The 21,538-nt window shown below is 39.5% G+C and overlaps 2 protein-coding genes across 3 annotated transcripts in view; both read right to left on the bottom strand.

Annotated features, from left to right (window-relative positions):
* Window positions 1–328: 328 nt before the first annotated feature.
* On the bottom strand, window positions 329–12,154 carry LOC114314980 (glyoxylate/hydroxypyruvate reductase HPR3). The gene is made up of 2 exons (XM_028261555.2): window positions 10,668–12,154; window positions 329–1,208 (listed from the first exon to the last, which is right to left on the bottom strand). Exons 1-2 carry the CDS (start codon window positions 11,124–11,126, stop codon window positions 690–692), a joined length of 978 nt encoding a protein of 325 aa, XP_028117356.2. The 5' UTR covers window positions 11,127–12,154; the 3' UTR covers window positions 329–689.
* Window positions 12,155–12,288: 134 nt separating this feature from the next.
* Window positions 12,289–21,538, bottom strand: part of LOC114314981 (glyoxylate/hydroxypyruvate reductase HPR3) — a 30,468-nt gene continuing 21,218 nt past the window's right edge. Inside the window, exons 2-3 of one of the 2 annotated variants that reach the window (XM_028261556.2) lie at window positions 14,698–15,207; window positions 12,289–12,672 (exon numbers count right to left, since the gene is read on the bottom strand). In XM_028261556.2, coding sequence (XP_028117357.2) covers window positions 12,577–12,672; window positions 14,698–15,207 — 606 coding nt within the window. In that variant the 3' untranslated portion in view covers window positions 12,289–12,576. Of the gene's footprint in view, window positions 12,673–14,541; window positions 15,208–21,538 lie in introns of those variants that run through there. The other variant, XM_028261557.2, reaches the window with a different exon arrangement.

Here is a 21,538-nt window from a genome sequence, read left to right as displayed (position 1 = left end):
TCAACAATTTCAACACATGATCATACACCATCTTGCTTGCTTCATCAATATGAATATGGTTCCTCTATCCAGTAATCAGAATACATTAACACATAAACGAGTTCATTTTGCCTTTTAATTCACTCAACAGAGGCATCTTTAACATTGCTTCATATACAGTTTTTTTTTTCGGTTGTTACATGAATCATTTCAACTCATTGAAAGAAACTGAGTGACATTAACCCACTATTACAAAATAGCCTTACTTTAAATTCTTGAGAAACATTATATGACAAACAAACTATTATAAGGGAGCAAATGAAAATGAGAAAGTAAAACAAAGCAATCATGCAACTACACAAACTTATATACGAGGTTTTGAATTATGCCTATATCCACCAGCAAAAAATGACAAACAATTCACTATCAAAATAGGAGAAATTACAAGGAGTGGTTGTCTATCTGAAAAGCTGTCTTCAACAAGAGTTCTCTCTGATCTCATTACCATAATCCCCAAAATAACTCATAATAACAAGAACCGGGTTGGACTCAGAAGAAACCTTCGTCATTTGCCCCATTAATTGGGTTGTGCAGGCCAGAACGAATCATAAGCACAGACCAAGTAGAATACAAGACACACACAACACAAACCAGCAAATATAATCCAATCATTCATCCAAGACAAGAGACATTGAGAAACAAACCTCCTTTTAGTCAACCGGAGACAGTAAAGGCTTGTTTGAGAAGAAAGCTTCGAAGTTCCCGGCCATAAGTTCACACAAATCATTAAAAGATTCTTCTGTAAAGACCGCTCGATGCGGTAACATAACAACATTATCTAATTCAAAGAGCTCTTTAGGAACCTCAGGTTCATTCTCAAACACATCCAACCCGGCACCTGCAATCTCTCCTCGGACCAAACACTGCACGAGTTCCTTCTCATCAATAACACTCCCGCGTGCAATGTTTATAACAATTCCTTTCTTTCCTAATGCTAACAAGACTTCTTTGTTGATCATGTGGTGCGTTTGGTCTGTCAATGCACAACAAATGACTAGGACATTGCAGTTAGTTGCAAGGTCGAGAACGTTGTGATAAAAGGGGAAAGCAACGTGCGGTTTCTTCTTTGTTGAATTGTATGAGATAGTGCAGCCAAAGGCATCAAGCCTCTTTGCAACTTCTAAGCCAATGCTTCCTAATCCGATTATCCCAACTCGCTTGCCTCCCAACTGCATATATATAATCAATCACAATCGCTACAATGTATTAGAAAAAACAATTGTTCTCGCTCATTAATGACTATTATTGTACATGTTATATGGTAACTATTACCTACATGATACATCAATAATTCTCATAACTGAGGGGCTTTAAGCAAATAATTAAAACCTTTTTTTTTTTTTAAAGAGAAAACATTTTTCAGGGGCTTCACAACCTATCCCCCTTAAAACAATTTCGTCCCCGAAATTCAACTACATACTGCCTTCGAAAATCTTGGGGTAGTTTGCCTTCACCCAATCCTGGCGTTCCCAAGTAGATTCCTCAATTCCCCGATGTCGCCATAGCACCTTTACCAAGTGAACCGTTTTGCCTCTAAGGTTCTTCTCTCGGCTATCTTGTATTGCTACCGGTCCTTCTTTAAATGTAGCATCTTTGTCAAGACTGATTTCGTCCCATTTGAGGACGTGTGATGAGTCGGCGATGTATTTTCTCAACATAGATACATGGAAGACGTCGTGTATCCTTGCTAACTGCGGAGGTAGATCTAGTCTATATGCTACTTCACCCACTCTTTCCAATACCTCAAAAGACCCAATATATCGTGGTGACAGTTTTCCTTTTTTCCCGAAACGTACGACTCCACGCTTAGGTTGCACCTTTAGGAAGACGTGATTGCCTACTTCAAATATCAATGGCCTTCTCCTCCTATCTGCATAGTTCTTCTGACGGACTTGAGTAGTCTTTAACCGTTGTCGGATCAATTTGACCTTCTCAGTAGTTTCCAGAACAAGTTCGGGTCCTATCAGATTTGTATCTCCCACTTTCGCCCAACAAATCGGCGATCTACATGGTCGTCCATATAATGCTTCAAAGGGTGCCATACCAATGCTAGCTTGGAAGCTATTGTTATAGGCGAACTCAGTTAGGGGTAGGTGTCGTTCCCAACTTCCTTGAAAATCCATTGCACACGCTCTCAATATTTCATAGGCTATTATAGTACTGAAAGAGTTGCAAATTGTGAAATTTTTATATAGACAAACACACCTATATATGTAACAGAAATATCATGAGCAAAAGAAGATTGGAAAAAAAATTGTTAGAATTTACCTTCACCTCACCTACTCCACTAAACCTAACCCACTACACCACTACCACCTCCACTTCACCTACACCACTACCACCTCCACTTCACCTACTCCACTAAACCTAACCCACTACACCACTACCACCTCCACTTCACCTACACCACTACCACCTCCACTTCACCTACTACACCTATATCTCCTATATAAGGAGCCTCTCACATTTGTACTAAGAACAACAATTAGATATCAATCAATAATACATCAGTTTATTTTTTACATGGTATCAGAGCAGGTTTAGAACCTACTATTTTCGCTTCCCGGCGGGCGGCAACCTCACCTTGGCCGCCCGCCGGACCTCAACCTAATCCACTAAAATTTTCTACACATACCTTCACTCTTCTCTGTCCTAAAGTCTGATCTTTCATTCCGATCCGATCCGATCCAATCATCAACATCGAAATCAGAGAGGCCTAGGTCTCATCACTGTCTTCATGTACCTCTGGATGCACAATCTCCCCCAAGAGAAACCTCGACACCAACACACTGAAAGCAGGCTCACCACTCTTGATGATGTGAGTAAACGACACTGCAATACTCACTGTCGCAGCCACATGCCCAATTGTATGCGCCACAGCAACAGGAAAGAGGGTTTTCCAGAACTCGAAATCAGTCTTTGGTGCTTCGGCTAGTCTGGTAGCCCAAGAGATCAACATCATGAGAGATCCACAAGCGAGAGATAGAGTCGAAGTAAGCCATGGAAAAGGAAAAGAATTTAGTTTTTTTTTTTTTTTGTTGTAGATGTTGAAGATCACATTCAAAGCCAACCCAGATCGCTTCTGTATATTTCCAATCCAGTACCCACAAATCTGGGAGATGTACAAGAAGGCCGCAGCATCGTTCTGGACTGCCGAGGAGGTCGATTTATCACAAGATCAACGACACCGGGCCGCAACTCTACCTGCCGATGAGAGGCATTTCATCCCCCACGTCCTTGCTTTCTTCGCCTCTGCTGGACTTGTCTTGGAGAATCTCGCCGGAATCATCGTCAACTCCAGTCTCCATTTGGGAGTCTCAGCTTCGTCTGAGAGGGTCCTCCGATTAGGAGCTGTGAACGAGGGAAATGGATGGCTTAGTTGAGGATAATCTGAAGGTGGAGGCAGATGGGAAAGGAGATGAAGCAGAAGTCTTCTCTGGTCTCTCTCTCTCTCTCTCTAATAATCAACCCATATGCCCCCACATGCCCCTCACGATATTTCCCTTTTATTCCCACTTCCGTTTATTCTTATTCTTATTATGCACCACCTCAGAACCATGTGCATCCCTTTTATGAAACTTTCTTTATTTTATTATTTTATTTTATTTTATTAAAAAAAAAAAAAAAAAAAAAAAAAAAAAAAACCAAAGCCACCCACGTGGGTTGGTTCTCATAAATCTGCAATTTGATAGCATGCCATCATCCACTAATTTTTTTTATTTTTTAAACCCATCTTCACCTTTTGCACTCACGTGGTTGGTTCTCACTTTTTCATCATCAATAGTTGGTTCTCTTTTCTTTTCTTTTCTTTTTCTCTTCAATTTTTTATTAAAAAAAAAAATAAAAATAAAAAATAAAAATAAAAATAAAAAAAATAAAAAACTGGGCCAATAAACCCCGTGAACCACTTTCCTTATTTCCCCTATCTTTCGTTTTGATTTCAACTTTATTCTTATTATTTCTTTCTTTATTTTTCTTTCACATTATTTTTACTTTTTTTTTTCAAATTTCATTCATACCATATAACTTTGCACACCAAACCATATTTTATTCATCTCAGGGATCCACCCCGATCACAATTTTCCCACAAAAAAAAAAAAAAAAAAAACAAAAAAAAAAAAAAAAAAAAAAAAAAAACAAACAATCAAAACCAACACATATCGGAACAGTGGGATTTTTTCTCTCTACTCTACTGCAGGTCTCTTCTTCTTGCCTCCGTCCTGTGCAGCCCTTGCCGGTGTTGTCTCCATATTTCCCACTCCACTGGGCATGATAACTACTCCCTGCTCCTCCACTGCAGCATATGGCGGCCCTCCAAATCGGAACATCACGGTGGCCTTCCGCTTCAGTTCCTTATTTTCTGCCTTTAGCACACTGATCTCTGCTCGCGCATCCTTATACATGCGTTGGAGCAGAGCCAGCTGGGAATTTAAATGCTGCACCTCATTTGTCCTACTCTGCAGCCGGTTCGACAAATTTGTGACCGCCGTCATGGTTTCCACGCATGACTTCAGAGTATACTGATTAGCCTCAATATCAGTTTGCACTGCCATTTTTTGCTCCACCGACCGCATCGGAAAGTTCAATGGAGCAAAACCAGAGGTGTTTGGTTGAGGTTCACTGGCCACCGCACCAGTTATTTCTCTTGTGGGCTCGTTCAGTTCTGGAAAGAGCGTGAGCAGGTTCTGGGTAGCTGGACGGGAAGAAGAGGCCATGTTTTTGGATTGCTAAGTGTTTCAGCGAAATAGCAATTTCAGACTGGTAATGTTCGGAAGGGTTGGTGACAGAATGGCAACAAAGAGTTCCACAGTTTCTCTCTCCGCAGAGGCAGAGTTTTTTCAGCGAAGGGTTGGTTTCAGAGGTTTCAGAATGGTATGCCTCAGCCTCAGCCTTCGTCTTGGTTAAATAGCCGAGGCAGCCACGCGTATCGCGCGCCTCTTGCCGCCCGACAAACTGGCACGCCTTTTCATGGCACATCTTTTGACAAAGTGGACACGCCTTTTGATGGCACGCCTTTTGACAAAATTGGGCACACCTTTTGAGGGTGCAACTTTTTATGGGTCCGACAAGACTCTGTAAACTGTCCCGACATTGATTCCGGTTAGCTCCTTTATGGGTCCGACAAGACTCTGTAAACTGTCCCGACATTGATTCCGGTTAGCTCCTTTATGGGTCCGACAAGACTCTGTAAACTGTCCCGACATAGATTCCGGTTAGTTTCTACAAGGGTCCAGCAAGACTCCGTAAACTGTCACAACATTGTCTTCTACAACGGTCCGACATGACCCCATAAACTGTCTTCTACAACGGTCCGACATGACCCCATAAACTGTCTTCTACAACGGTCCGACATGACCCCATAAACTGTCTACAATATCAGTCTGACACCACCATACAGTGTCCTCTACAACGTTATGACACCCCATACAGTGTCTTCACCAACGGTCTGACACGACCATACAGTGTCTCCTATCCTTTTTTATTTTTATGTATTTTCTTGTTTTATTCCTCTCTCCAAACTCAAGTTGGTTAGTTTCTATCCTCCTTGAGTTTGCGGGGGGCTGTTAGAATTTACCTTCACCTCACCTACTCCACTAAACCTAACCCACTACACCACTACCACCTCCACTTCACCTACACCACTACCACCTCCACTTCACCTACTCCACTAAACCTAACCCACTACACCACTACCACCTCCACTTCACCTACACCACTACCACCTCCACCCACTACCACCTCCACTTCACCTACACCACTACCACCTCCACTTCACCTACTCCACTAAACCTAACCCACTACACCACTACCACCTCCACTTCACCTACACCACTACCACCTCCACTTCACCTACTACACCTATATCTCCTATATAAGGAGCCTCTCACATTTGTACTAAGAACAACAATTAGATATCAATCAATAATACATCAGTTTATTTTTTACAAAAATTATTACCCATTTCTCAAGGCACAAGAAGTGCTAGCTAATGGCAATCTTGGGGCAGAGCCAAGAGATCAAAAGAAGACAAATGACCCATTTCAAGACGAACCAAAATAAAGTATTGTACATAGAATTCTTTGAACATCATTTGCACGGAAACATTTTAGAAAAATAACAATATGCCAATAAAGGGCGGATTGATATAATGGTAAAAGGCTTGTCGTTAGCACCTTGGTGCTGCGGGTTCAAATCAAGGAAACAGCCCCTCTAAAAAGGGTTAAGGCTTTATACATCTTGCTTGAGCTGAAAATAATAGAACAATTGCCTTATGGTCTTGGCCTAGTGGCATAGGTAACACTTTGGGTGCTTCCAAGGGAGAGATGGGGGGAGCTAATCCAACAATTGACTTTTGCCGAATAAGCTAAAACCATCAGCACACAAGTTTATGAAGCTAAATTGCATTAAAATGCATAATTCTTTACAATGGTTATCAAGGCCAAACAGTGGCAGTATCAGGATTTTTGTGGAAGCAGTATTAAAGGAAAGGTTATGATTAAGGGTCAGCATAGGGTGGGGATAGGCAGCAAAAGTAGAGCCCAAGCCCGGCCTGTTGGCCAAAACCTTAGGCTGAAGTCCTGCCCAACAAGCTTGGTCCAGACAGGCATTAGTGACTTAATTATTGTAATGACTCACTTTTTACCTTAGGCTGAAGTCCTGCCCAACAAGCTTGGCCCAGACAGGCATTAGTGACTTAATTATTGTAATGACTCAACCTTTAAAAAGTGAAATGATTGGAGTTTTACACAAAGGATCCTCTAGAGTGTTTTTTTCTTAAAGTTTCTTAAAGTGGTGTATTGTGTAGTTGAGATTTAATGCTGAAAAATTGATGTGACTTGTCATTAAATCTCAACCACACAATGTACCACTCTAGGAAACTTTAGGAAAAAAAAAACTCTAGAGGATCCTTGCTCGGAGTTTTATACTAAAACATGAGTTAAAATTTAAGAATTTAATTATTATAATTAAAATATGATATAATGGTGGGGTGACTGAAGAACCCTATTGAAACCTGAGTTGAAATTGGAGACTTAAATGTTACAATTACTCTAATTTCAAGCGGTAAAGTGACAAGTTGATCACACTAAAACACGAGTTGAAATTTGATAACTTAATTATCATAATTAAAATATGAGAGATTAAAGTAAAATTTGAATTAAAATAAAATGTAATTTACCCAATTGAAAATTTATTTCATATATAGGATTATTTACATAGAAACTCCTAAACTATTAAAAAATATCATTTTATCCTTAAATTAAAAAAATATACAAATAGACCTTCTAAATTATTGATATGTTTCATTTGACCCCCATGTTAAGGATTCAATTTATATATTTTTATAATTTAAAAATGGGAGCTTTTTTGATAAATCCATTTTCTAAGAGCTTTATTCCATCAAACCCATATTCTTTTTGACTATTCCATTAGGTCCAATTTGAGATAAGAAGACCAAAATACCCTTTTCATCTACTTATGTTCCATTTAGTTCACATTATTTTCTTATGTTTCAATAAGTCCTATGGGTGACAGAATTACCAAAATACCCTTAATGTGAATGTTCACACCGTCAATATAAATGTTTATATCGTCAATGTGTAGGGTCCCGGCTCATGTCGATCCTTGTGGGTGCTCGGAAAAATTCGAGTCGGGCCGAGCCGGTCCACAAGCCAAAAAAATAGGCCCGACCCGGCCCGTTGATAATATGAATATTCACATTGACAAGTTAACATTCACATTGATAGGAGTGTAAAATTGGTCTGCGGCCCGTGGGCGGCTCGAAACCAGCCTGTCGCCCGGGGCGGGCCCGGGCTGGCCCGTTCACAATATGAATATTCACATTGACATATTAACATTAACATTAATATTGACAAGAGTGTAAAATTGGCCCATGACCCGTGGGCAGCCCGAAGCTCGGGCCCGGGTCAGGGCGGGCCCGGCCCGGCCCGTTGACAATGTGAATATTCACATTGACATGTTAACATTCACATTGATAGGAGTGTAAAATTAGCCCGCGGCCTGTGGCCGGCACGAAACCCGCCTGCAGCTCGTGGGCTGCCCTGGGCGGGCCCGGACCGACCCGTTGATAATGCAAATATTCACATTGACATGTTAATCACATTGATAAGAGTATAAAATTAGCCCGCGCCCCGTGGCTGCCTGAAACTAGCCCACGGCCCGTGGACAGCCCGGGGCGGGCCCGACCCGGCCTGTTGACAATGTGAATATTCACATTGACATATTAACATTCACATTGATAAGAGTATAAAATTGACTCGCGTCCCATGGGCGGCCCGGGGCGAGCCCGGTCCGGCCCGTTGACAATGTGAATATTCACATTGACATATTAACATTCACATTGATAGGAGTGTAAAATTAGCCCATGGCCCGTGGGCGGCCCGAAGCCCGCCCGCTGCCCAGGGTCGGCCCGGCCCGGCCCGGCTCGTTGACAATGTGAATATTCACATTGACATATTAACATTAACATTGATAAGAGTGTAAAATTAGCCCGTGACCCGTGGGCAGCCCGAAGCCCGGCCCCGGGCCGACGCGGGCCCGGCCCGTTGACAACGTGAATATTCACATTGACATGTTAACATTCACATTAATAAGAGTGTAACATTAGCCCGTGCCTCGTGGCTGCCCAAAACACGCCCACGGCCCGTGGGCGGCCCGAGGCGGGCCTGCCCGGTCTGTTGACAATGTGAATATTCACATTGACATGTTAACATTCACATTGATAAGAGTGTAAAATTGACTCGCGTTCCATGGGCGGCCCGGGGTGGCCCGGGTTTGGGTCCGGGCATACCCCCGGCCACGGGCGAGCTTCGGGCAGCGGACAAGTTTTACACTCCTATCAATGTTAATGTTAACATGTCAATGTGAATATTCACATTGTCACGGGTCGGGCCAAGCCCGCCTCGGGCTGCGATCGGGCTTCGGGCAGCCCACGGGCTGTGGGCCAAATTTACACTCCTATCAATGTGAATATTAACATGTCAATGTGAATATTCACATTGCCAACGGGCCGGGCCCGCCCTGACCCGAGGTCGGGCTTCGGGCTGCCCACGAGTCACGGGCCAATTGTACACTCTTATCAATGTGAATGTTAACATGTCAATGTGAATATTCACATTGTCAACAGGCCGTGCCGGGCCCGCCCCGAGCCGTGGATGGGTTTCGGGTAGCCACGGGGCGCGGGCTAATTTTACACTCTTATCAATGTGCATGTTAACATGTCAATGTGAATATTCACATTGTCACGGGTCGAGCCAAGCCCACCTCGGGCTGCGGTCAGGCTTCGGGCCGCCCACGGGCTGCGGGCCAATTTTACACTCTTATCAATGTGAATGTTAACATGTCAATGTGAATATTCACATTGTTAACGGGCCGGGCCGGGCTCGCCCAGGGCCGCGGGCGGGCTTTTGGCCGTCCATGGGCCGCGGGCCAATTTTATACTCTTATTAATGTGAATGCTAACATGTCAATGTGAATATTCACATTGTCAACGGGCCGGACCGAGCCCGCCCCGGGCCGCCCATGGGCCGCAGGCGGGTTTCGCGCCGCCACGGGACGGGGGCCAATTTTACACTCCTATTAATGTGAATGTTAACATGTCAATGTGAATATTCACATTGTCAACGGGCCGGGCCGGGCCGAGTCGAGCCCGCCCTAGGCTGCTGTCTAGTTTTATACTCTTATCAATGTGAATGTTAACATGTCAATGTGAACATTCACATTGTCAATAGGCCGGGCCGGACCCGCCCACGGGCCGTGAGCGGGTTTCGGGCAACTACGAGGCGCGGGCTAATTTTACACTCCTATCAATGTGAATGTTAACAGGTCAATGTGAATATTCACATTGTCAACGGGCCGGGCCGGGCCCGCCCCGGGCTGCGGGCGGGCTTTTGGCCGCCCATGGGCTGCGGCCCAATTTTATACTCTTATCAATGTGAATGTTAACATGTCAATGTGAATATTCACATTGTCCACGGGCCGGACCGGGCCCGCCTCGGGCCGCCCATGGGTCGCGGGCAGGTTTCGCGCCGCCACGGGATGGGGGCCAATTTTACACTCCTATTAATGTGAATTTTAACATGTCAATGTGAATATTCACATTGTCAACGGGCCGGGCCCGCCCTGGCTCGCGGGCGGGTTTCGGGCCGCCCACGGGCCAATTTACATTCCTACAAATGTGAATTTTAAAATATGAATGCTCACATCATTAAATTGCTAATCGTTGAAAAAATATTTATAAGGGTATCAAAATTAAATATAAGGGCATAAGTGTCCAAGAAAATAGTGTAAATCAAGAAAATGGACTTTATGGAATAAAACTATACATACATGGGACTAAATGGGTTAAAAAATTCCTTCATGGACTTCTTGGGTTAAAACACTTCTAAATTGGACTTATCAATAAAAATCCCTTTAAAAATCCATGCTTTTATAATTTAAGAAATAAAGTCATACGTTTTAATGATTTTATGTGATCTATGGGTATATTTTTATTATTTAATTATTTAAGAAGTTAAAGTTTTAGGAGGGTAAAGTGATAATTCAAATTTAGCAGTTTTCTTGTAAATAAGCTCAGAAATGCATATGCAGGAGAGAGAGAGAGAGAGGACCTTAGAAGCCAAAGGGTAGTCTCCTTTGACTGGCCAAAGACCACCACGAACGTACCGATCGGCGGCGGTGATTCTTCTCAGAACATCAATCAAAAGTCCGACCGCCGTGTCGGCGACGTCCTCGGAGAATACGGTGGCGGCGTTGGCGACGGAGATTCCAAGGCGGCGACACTCCGGCAAGTCGATGTGGTCGAGGCCGGCGCTGGTGGTGACGATGAGCCTAAGCGACGGCAGGGGGCGGAGCACGGCGGCGGTGACCGAAGTGTTGGCGGAGCAGAACATGGCTTCCACGGAAGTTGCGTGGGTGGAGAGGAATTGGTCGGTGGGAATCGGGAATTCCCATGCTTTGAGGAATTCGAATTTCCCTGAGAATTTATTTTCGAGAACGGTGAAAACATCTGAGGGACGGAGAACTAAGACCTTTGGGAAGTGTTTGGGCACTGGGCTTAGGGTTTCCATTTGGGAAAAGAAATGGAGATGTCAACTGTTTGTCAACTGTTTGTCAAATGTGTTGTTGAGACTAAAGAAGATTCTCATGTAATTTCCACCAATCATCTTTGTCGTCAAGAACAGGAATCTTTCAGAACCATGTTAGCATCTGCAACGCTTCATCTTTATTCCATCAAATTTAAATTTAATAAAAAAATATATAAAATTGGTGTTTTAAATTAATATTAAGTCTCGTTTAAAAACACGTTAATTTAGTAATTTTTTAATTATTTAACTAAAATATGAGTTAGAAAAAATTAGTATGTTTGGGATAATTTTTTGACTTTTTATAAAAAGATGTGTAAAAAATAGAGAGAAAATAGAATCTTTGACTTTTTAATATGAGTTGTTGCTTTTTAATTTTTTTAATAACTTTTTGACTTTTTAACTAAAAAAATCACTTGCCAAACGAGGCATAAATTGAGAATATTTCAATTTTTTTACCAAATTACTATTGAAAGTCTTTAATTTTACCGTTATGCAAAAATATTGCCAAATGTCGGCCAATTGTCTTCCGATCAAAATTTAAAAAAATTTACATTGATCGATTGACCGGCACACATTCCCCAACCGCCTTCTTAGTCGATCGGTAGTTTGATGAAATCTTATATTATTCCATTAGAATGTGCGATATTAGATGAAACTTTTACTTAAATTATTATTCAAATTTGATAAATAAAAAATTTAAACTTTTTCATCTTTTGTCTATATCTTCTTGTATTTTTTTAAATCCTAAAAAAAATTAAAAAAAGAACTACAATTTTTTGGGTGAAATTAAAAAATTCATAAAATTTGACTTTTCTAATAAAATAAATCATAAATTTTTAATTTTATTAATTTAAATTATAATTTTTTAATTTATATTTAATCTAAACCATTCGTCATTAAATATATTGTATAAAAAATGTCTAAAATATCTTTTTACTTTGAGCTATGTAAAACCTAAAGAAAAATTATATTTTAGCCATTAAATATATTGTATAAAAATGTCTAGAATATCTTTTTTCTTTGAGTTTAAAGGCTAAAATATTTTTTTTATTTCCATTTAACAAAAACAACAAATGGTTTAAATTAAAAACAAATTAAAAAATTATCTTCTGTAATTATTTTTTTTTGTTGTAAGCGTTCTTAATTTTCTTTATGAATCAATATGTAATTCAATAAAAATAAATGAATTTAAAAAAAGAGAAATGATTTTTCTCCCAAAAAATCATTCCCCTGAATCCCTCATTTTTTTTTTCTCTCGTTTACATCTGAAGAAGGGGAAGGCAAGAGAGAGAGGAGAGGAGAGAGGGAAACACAGAGAGAGAGGCCCCTCCATTCTGTCGATCACCCAGCCGATCATCAGAGAGAGAGGGAGAAAGAGAGATGAGAGAAGAGAGGGAAACAGAGAGAGAGAGAGGCCCCTCCATTCTGCCGATCACCCAGCCGATCGTCGCAGCTCGTCCGATCGTTGCAGCACGTTCGTCGTCTGCCTCTTTCTTCTTCTTCCCTTCTTTCTTCTTTTGCTTCTTCTCTGATTAAACAAAAAAAAAAAAAAAAAATTCAAAATGACGAAATGACGTCGTTTTTTAATTCGGGAGGGATTCGGGGGCCTCCATTCGAGCTACCAATCACTACTCTTAAAAAAATTATCTACTTGTAAGTGCCATATTAGTAAGCAAATGATTTTTTTTAAATAATAAAAATAGTTTCATAAATATAACAGTAAAAAAAAAAATTTAATTTTCAAAAATTATTTCTACCTCAAAAAAAAAAAATTGAAATAATGAAGGTTCTTTATTTTTCACTCAACTAATTTTTGGAAAAAAAAAATTAAAAACAAATTCTAAAATCTTAGCCAAATAAGTTTTACTCGTCAATGTAATATTAGTTTATCTATTTATTTATTTATTTCGAAAATTTCTGATGATTTAAGATTGAAGTGGAGGTTGTGTTTTATAAGAGAATGGTCACTTATGCAAATATGGTAGAACTTTGGTTTTAACTTGAACTAACTCGAGCTATGTCGGTTGATTTGGTTCAGGCTTGAGTTAAAAAAATGTTGGCTACAGAATTCCGTGCCAAATGAGGGTTTATATATATATATATATTTATACGGTAGTGTTATATGCACCAATTAGTGTACGGACATTAGTTATAATATTATTATTAACTCCACTCATTATATAAATTACAAATATTAAAAACTTCTTAAATTATTTCACATAATCAATTGACACACTAATTAGTATACTAATTTATGTGTATAGTATTTTTTTTTTTTTTTAAGATACTACATAAAGAAATTACATAGAAAGTTGAAACAAGAAAAGGTTCAAAAGACAGTGGCGACCATGTCAGCTACTATAAAAGGCCTAAGAGATTCTGGGCGTCTTCATAGATTGCCAGTTCCTCTGCCAGCTCCTATAATAAGGGTGTGTTTTTAGTCTGTGGTTCTTCTATAGTTTCTACTTGAATCATTAATCATTTTTGGGGCAACAATAGGAAGAAACAAGTGACATATGTTTACAATTACAAGATTAATGTCAACTGGTGTGGTGTTCAAAGAGAGCCAAAAGAAGTGAATGTCCTAGAAACAACTTCAAAATAAACATATCTTTAGTCTAAAAAACAAGGTGAATTAAAATTTTCACCTTTAGAGTTTGACTTGAATTTCATTTTAATTTTTATTATTTCAATTCGAACAATGTTAATACCAAACTTCAAGGTCAATTTCAATTCATGTCATTTCTTCCAAATCAGACATTAAAATTCACTATTCTTCAATACATACCGCTCACATGTAGTACATGTTAAATACTTAAATATTAGGGATGAGTAAGGAATTCGTAAAATCCGTAATCCGATCCAGTCCAATCCGATAGGTTTGGATTGGTTTTTTAAATTTGCGGTTCGATTCCGAATTGAAGAATTAAAAATCCGTAGTCCACGGATTGGTTTCGGATTGAACCCTACGGTTCCGGATTGGAACCGATCCAAACCGTATACAAATAGTCTATATTTTTATTATACATCCTCCCCCATAGTATCTTCTCTTATTCTATATAAAATCTAAACTCAAATCTAAAACTGTATAATATCTTCTTTTATTACTTTTGTTTGTTAGTTTTTAATTTTAATTTGTAATGATCTAAATACTTATGGTGAAATCAGTTTTCTTATGGTTGTTTAAATTGTAGAATAGGATGTCGCTATTATAGAAAAATATGTTGCTATTGTGGAACTAATAGAGCTCTATGTTTATATTTTTATGAAATTAAAGTGTTATATATATATATATATATATTTGTTATTTAATTATGTGAATCCGCTGTCCTAAACTGATCCAATCCATATTTAACTGGATTGGTTCGGATTGGTTTCATGATTTAAACGGATTGGATTGGTTCTAATTTTTCAGAAACCGTAGATAACGAATTGATCCTGATTTTACCCTAATCCAATCCAATTCGGACCATGCTCACCCCTATTAAACATGCAAGCGATACAAACCTACAAATAGAAGAATTAATTGATTCATTCACTCATCGATGTTGACCTGAGACAGTAATGGTTTATTTGAGAAGAAAGCGTCCAAGTTCCCCGAAATAAGTTCATACTTAGCCCTAGATGATTCCTCTGTACTGACAGCTCGGTGTGGTGATAGCACAACATTGTCCATCGCAAAGAACTCTCTAGGAACCTCAGGCTCATTCTCAAACACATCCAAACCAGCACCGGCAATCTCTCCTTGAACCAAACACCGCACCAATTCCTTCTCATCAATGATAGACCCACGTGCAATGTTTACGATGACTCCCTCTTTTCCCAATGCTGCCAGGACTTGTTTGTTGATCATATGGTGAGTTTGATCAGTCAAAGCACAACAAATGACAAGGATATCACAGTTTGATGCTAGGTCACAGACATTATGGTAAAAAGGGAAGGAAATGGATGGTTTGTTCTTCCTTGAATTGTAGGAGATAGGGCAGCCAAAAGCCTCAAGCCTCTTTGCAACTTCTAAGCCAATGTTTCCTAGTCCAACAATCCCAACTCTCTTGCCTCCCAACTGAAATCATAGATCATCATCGTCACTATATTGAATCAGAAAAACCCGTTTTGACAAAACTTATTTTCAGCACATTTAGCTGAAAATTTGAAATTTTATTCTTAACCAGTTGTACTATGGAAGTGTAATGGTGTTTCACAAAACTTTCAAATTTTCAGCTAATTTGCTTTTGCCGCTCAAACAAGTAAAAATGTGTTTCACTGTGTTTTCATTTCTTCTTTTTTGTTTTTCATGATTTTAGAAACAAAAACAATGAAATTAGCAACATGTCTGAGAAATATTCAACTAAACTAAAGAATGATATCTAGAATTTAATGAATTGCCCATATGCTATGCTACATGGATTCTTATAAATTTCTGAAAATTACTACCAAACATTTGGATAAGAATAAGAGACATGCCTTCAACATGCCTAGTTAGATATGCACCCAGCAAGTATGAACGAGTAGTAAAGTTTATTATATAATCATGCATATGACTTAAATTTTATACATAAAATGTTATATTTTAGTTTATAAACATAATGTTAATTAAAAAAGTATTTAAGAAATATGAAATATAATTGTATCCTGATGTTCTGGTGATGCTCTTGAGATGAGAAAATAGACACATAATAGAATTCGTGTTTAACATAAACAATATGTGATGAACATATAATAAAAGCAATCAATCAATTGCAATGGCCGTTTTGTTCACTATAATCTATTCAAACACAACACAAACTAATTCTTAGCATAAAAAGAGGAAATGCACATTTATACATGTATATGTATACATATATACTTTGAAGGTGTGAACATCATACGAGTTTGTTCTAATTTGGCGGTTCCAGACCTGTAGAGTTTAATTTAACAGTTGCAACTTGCAAATACAGTTAAAATAGGACAATTTTGGAAAACAAAAGATTTCACACCCACGCCAAATCTAGTATATATTAGAATGAGTGCTACTATTAGTACCCTATCAATTATTTTAGACCCTCTATTTCTTTGAACCCCCACTTATAAATTTTAAAATCCTTAAAATTTATTTTCTTCCCCCAAATAATATAATACCAAAATTATCCTTGTGAAAACATTTCACCTATTCAATTGAATGGACAACCCACACTCCAAAAAGTCTTTCTCCCAAAAACCCTAACAAAACTTACGAAGGTGATTACTATTTCATCTCTACATACTTGTCCATGACCTGAAAAAATAAATATTGAGTTTTTTATTGTTGATTCAAAATTTTCCTTTTGTAGGTTATGCAATCCCCACGAGTTTCGGTTATCTATTCCCGAACAAATGATAAATGTTCAGTTATCTGTTCCCGAACAAATGAACAATGTTCGGACTTATATTCCCGAATTTCGATTATATGTTCGGGAGTTCAGTCCCGAAAAAATGACGACCAGTTTTTATTATTTTTGTCATTTTTTTCCAAGAAACTTACTCTTACAAGGCCAATCTCTTCTAAGCTAAGAACACCATTAAAATCATAAACTTCTTCTGAGCTTTTATTGTTATAATCCCCGTCTCATGGAGTTGTGATTGTTGGAAAAACTTTCATTCATAGTCATTGTCGGAAACATGTAGGTAATCAAATGGTTGCCACCGTTATCGCCGAAATATTACTGCCAAAGGATTTTCAAGGTTTTGAAAAATAGTAGATTTTGAAAGTGGGATTTCGGAAAGATGAATAGGTGGTGATAGAAGTGGATGCTTTCATAAATCTTAACTCATAATGTAGTGGATGTGTGGGCTTAATTGTCAGATAGGGTGTCCTAAGATTATTGATGTCCTTTTTAGTAATTTCATTTGAGATTATTATTATAATAAAAAAAGGCTAAAAAAAAAAGATTCAAAATAATTAATGAGATGCTAATAGCAACACTCATTAGAAAAGATAGATAAGTAATATTTTTATACTTTGACTCTTATGTCATTTTGATCATTGTAATTTGAGTGCCTCAATTTTAACTTTAAATTTATAATTTTATCTCAATTTAATTCAGCTAAACAACTATTAACATTTTTTTTTATGAAAAATGCCCATATGAACATGTGTCATTCCTACAGGAAAATCATAAACTTCATCAACTAAGTGAATTAACCTCAGCCATCTTAGTACTATTTTGGTTAGAAACCTTAACCAACATTGTCAATTAAACTAAATTAACAAAAAATTTAAAATTAACGGTCAAAATTGAGTCAATTGAAAATATTAATACTAAGGCCAAGTTTGGCAATCCAAAAATAATTCAACTTTTTATCTTTTTATTTTTTTTTCATTACATCACCCTTCTACTTTTTTACACATCTTTTCGTAAAAAGATAAAAAGTATACTTATTTAGGCCATTTCAAACAACTTCTAAAATGACACAATGAATAAAATATAAAGATTACCAATGTAAATTATCCTAACATATAATAGTTTTTTTCAAAAATTTTATAGATATCCACCATAGAATAAAATGGGTTTCTCAATAAATTATCAACAAACTAATAAAGATTCGTCAATTTTAAAACAAGAAGAAATTCTAAAATATTAAAACAAGAAGAAATTCTAACTTACACCCCCCCCCCCCCCCCCCCCCCCCAAAAAAAAGGTGCATTATATACGTCCTTAATTATGTAATTTTTTATTTAATTTTTAACAAATTTTTTTCTTTAATTATTATGTTATTTTAAGTTATGACTCATAAATTTTTTAATTATACCTCATATTTTGTTTAGTTATTGAGAGGGTAATTTTTTGGGAAAGAATTGGGCTGAGCTGTGAGTTGGGCCCTGCGGCCCAAAGTATGAAGGAATCGGTAAGAAGCCGTAATGTTATTTCGGCCCAGTAGAGGTGTAGGTACTCCGGCCCAGGAGAAGTGAAGTTATTCCGGCCCAGGAGGGGTGTGGTTACTCCGGTTCAAGAATGTGCAAAGCAACTCCGGTCCGGTGGCAGTTTGAAGTGAGTCCGGCCTTGCATTTAGTCCGGTCGTGACATATTATGGTTAGGTCGGTCAGAACTTGCTACTTGGAAGATTGATCTAAACACACCATGGTTGAACAGGGGAAAGCCGAGATAAGGAGTTGGAGGAGAAATCCGAGCTAAGGATAGTTCGGCCTTCTCTGTAGCTCTACATAGCCAGTTTTTATTTCGGTTAAATGGTAGTTCGGCCATGGAGGAAACCATCCCACTTGGTTTAAGCAGTGGGGGAGGGTGTAAAAGGATAAGCATTATCCTCAGGAGTATGAATCCTAGGAGGACTCTGTATGGAGAAATAAAAGTCCTACTAGGATTATGCCACTCGAAACCTATAAAAGCTCACAAGCACCACCTTGGAGGAGGTAATTGAACACAATTCTTTCTGAGAGCATAAAACTTTGTCTATTTGTCAAGCTTACTGACTTAGGCATCGGAGAGGTTTCCGGCACACACCCGCCGGCTAGCTCATGTTTGTGTTTTCAGGTGATAAAGCGACGTCGTACGGAGGAGCGTGGACTTGGTCAACAGGATTATACGAGGAGAATTATTTCCTCCCCGTACAATTGGCGCCGTCTGTGGGAACAAACAGACAAGAACAAAAACCTCTTAACTAAGCTTCTCATTTTCTCAATCAATGGCACACATTGAAGAACTACCGCAGTCCGCCGTCGACGGGCTAACTCCAGAAGGGGGCGCAAGGCGAGAAGGATTACCCTCTGTCCCTCCTATGGCAGATCTGGAGCCCCAACAACATAACTCCAGGAGAAGTGGCAGGGGAAGGCGGAATAACAGCCCTCGTCATTCTCAAAGTCCTGACAGGCAAAGGAGGAGGATTGACCCTCAAGCCCTGGAAGATCGTGTAAAGGAGCAAGATGAACTAATTCGGAAGATGGCGGCGGACATGGAAGCATTAAAACGCCAGATGAAGACTAAAGATGTGGCGACAGGAGAGGGGCGCAAGCACAAGACGCCCCCTCGCCACTCAGAGAATCGTAGTAGGAATACTACACCCTCTCAAGGAGAGAGCAGAAGCCTCAGGACAGGCGACACTCATTCCTAATCTTCCAGAACTCGTCACTCCAGGTCTGAGAGGACGAGATCCGAAAGATCATACACTGAAGGAAGCACGTATTGGCCTTCGCACTCACACCAAACCAGATCTAGACAAACAGAGCTGCCCAGGTCATCCGACTTACGAACCATGCTCGAAGAAAAAGCACGATGCAAGGAGGATGCCAGGGCAAGGGATCCACACCGAGTCTCGGCCTTACAACGGTTGGCTCCTCGGACGCATGGAAGCGTCGAGGTTGGAATGCCAATACCACAATCGGCCTACGAACCAATGGACAAAGCATTGGCAAACTACAGACTTCGCCGTTTGTTCCAGCAATCGAAAACGCGCCCCTACCATCAGGCTTCCTTCAGCCGAAATTCACTACATATGAAGGGAAGACGGACCCGTATTCACACCTAAGCCACTTTCGCCAAGTCATGGCTGTGTACAGGCGAAACGAGGCCTTAATGTGCATACTCTTCCCGTCAAGTCTTGGCGACCTAGGCTTGACTTGGTTCGAAAAGCTCCCAGAGGGCAGCATAGCCTCCTGGGCCCAATTAGCAGAAGCGTTCGTAACGAGGTTTCGAACAAACACTAAAACACCGGTGGAGATAGACCAGTTACTCTCCATCGACATGGGTGAAAAAGAGACCCTCAGATCTTACAACAGTCGCTACTGGGAGACATTCAACCAGATTGGAGACTGCCCTACCAATCTAGCCATTGCGCAATATAAAAGAGGCCTGGCCGGATTACCTTAAGTTGTAGAAGCTGCTCAATATGTTTCTTGAAACTCTCCTTCATTGCTGGCGTTATGTGCTTCATTGGCCTGTCATTGATTATAAAATCAGGGTTCTTCAGGTCCAACTTACAGGTTTTGGAATGCCGCATTCTTACATTCAGCTTCCAAATATTTGTATGCATAAAGGATCCGAGGAACGACGCCAATTGTATTTGCTCCATGTCGTTCTGCAAATCCTTTCTTGATTCGTTCTCCAAGGTCACCTGGCATTTTTGACCATAGTTTAGAGGATAACTCTTCTCCAACAAATAATCTTCCTGACTTTGTTGCAAGATGTAAGTAATCATTTAAAAACTTTATGATATCCTTCACATCTCTACACGAAAGCCTTTCAAGATCTCGATAAGCTTCTTCTTGCATCAGAGTCGATCCTTGATAAGGGTCTTCCAAAGTAAACACGGTTCTCATTTGAGAAATGATGTTCTGTGTACCTTCATTCCCATCGCCTATGGCTACAAGATTAGCATATTCATCTGCATATCTCATTCGCCATTGCGTCCAAATCAGCTTCTCCGTTTCTCCAAGAAGATTCTCCATAAACAAAACAACAGGATCTACTAGTAAGAAAAGAACTAGATAGAAACTTACAGAAATTTTATTACAGCGGAAACTTCTTCAAACTTTTGATTACAAGACTCGAAACTTGACTTCTCTTGACTACTCAAGTACCAAGTGTAGTTTTTGGAACTTTTCTTGATGCCTGAGACACTTAACTTATGACTCTATTTATAGACCTTAAGAGATAAGATCGGAATAAGGTTGAGGATACGTGTCGAGTGTTCATTGGACCTCATCGTCGCACTATCGCGAACCTTATCAGAAATCTCATCATTCTAACAGCATCTTTCTTTTACAAAATATCTTTAATACGACAGAAATAAGAGGATAACATTCCTTCAGCTTTTCTCAATGGTTAGTTGAGTATTGATTGAAGAGGAACATTATCGAGACTGACACCGACATGACTGACTGACACAGACAGACTAGTCCCACCACGTTCTTCCATTATTGATCAACACATTATTGAAGATAATAATACTAACAGATACTGTTGATAACCCTGATCAGAAACGAAACACCCTCATCAGCATGACGACGTCAAATAGTTCATTGTCTATCTCCTTCAATTCGCATGTTTGCTGATGGACCTCAGGTAATTTGTCTCCATACTGGTTATCAGAGGTTGCAGCTCTGGCAATGGCTTCGAGCTTAAGCTGCTGTATCTTGAGGAGCTGTTGCAAGGCAGTTCTAGCTTGATCAATGGCATCGTCTTCTTCATTGGAGAGTTGCTCCTGGATTTCTGCCATTTCTTCCATTGATATTCCGGAGTCGTAGGTAAACCGATCCTCGAGTTGTTGCAGAAGAGACTGGTACTGTACAGCACGGGGATGAAATTGTGGATCAATCCAACGGCTGGATGACTCTGTCTGAGAGAGGATGATCCTTTCTTCTCTTCGCAGGAGAGGATAAGTTCTTCGATTTGCTGAAGGCCGACTAGCACCTCCATATCTTC

Source organism: Camellia sinensis, chromosome 2 (assembly GCF_055761805.1).
Source record: "Camellia sinensis isolate YWXY chromosome 2, ASM5576180v1, whole genome shotgun sequence".
Lineage (NCBI taxonomy): Eukaryota > Viridiplantae > Streptophyta > Magnoliopsida > Ericales > Theaceae > Camellia > Camellia sinensis.
Note: the sequence above shows the minus strand (reverse complement) of the source record. Positions and strands in the feature narration are given on the sequence as shown.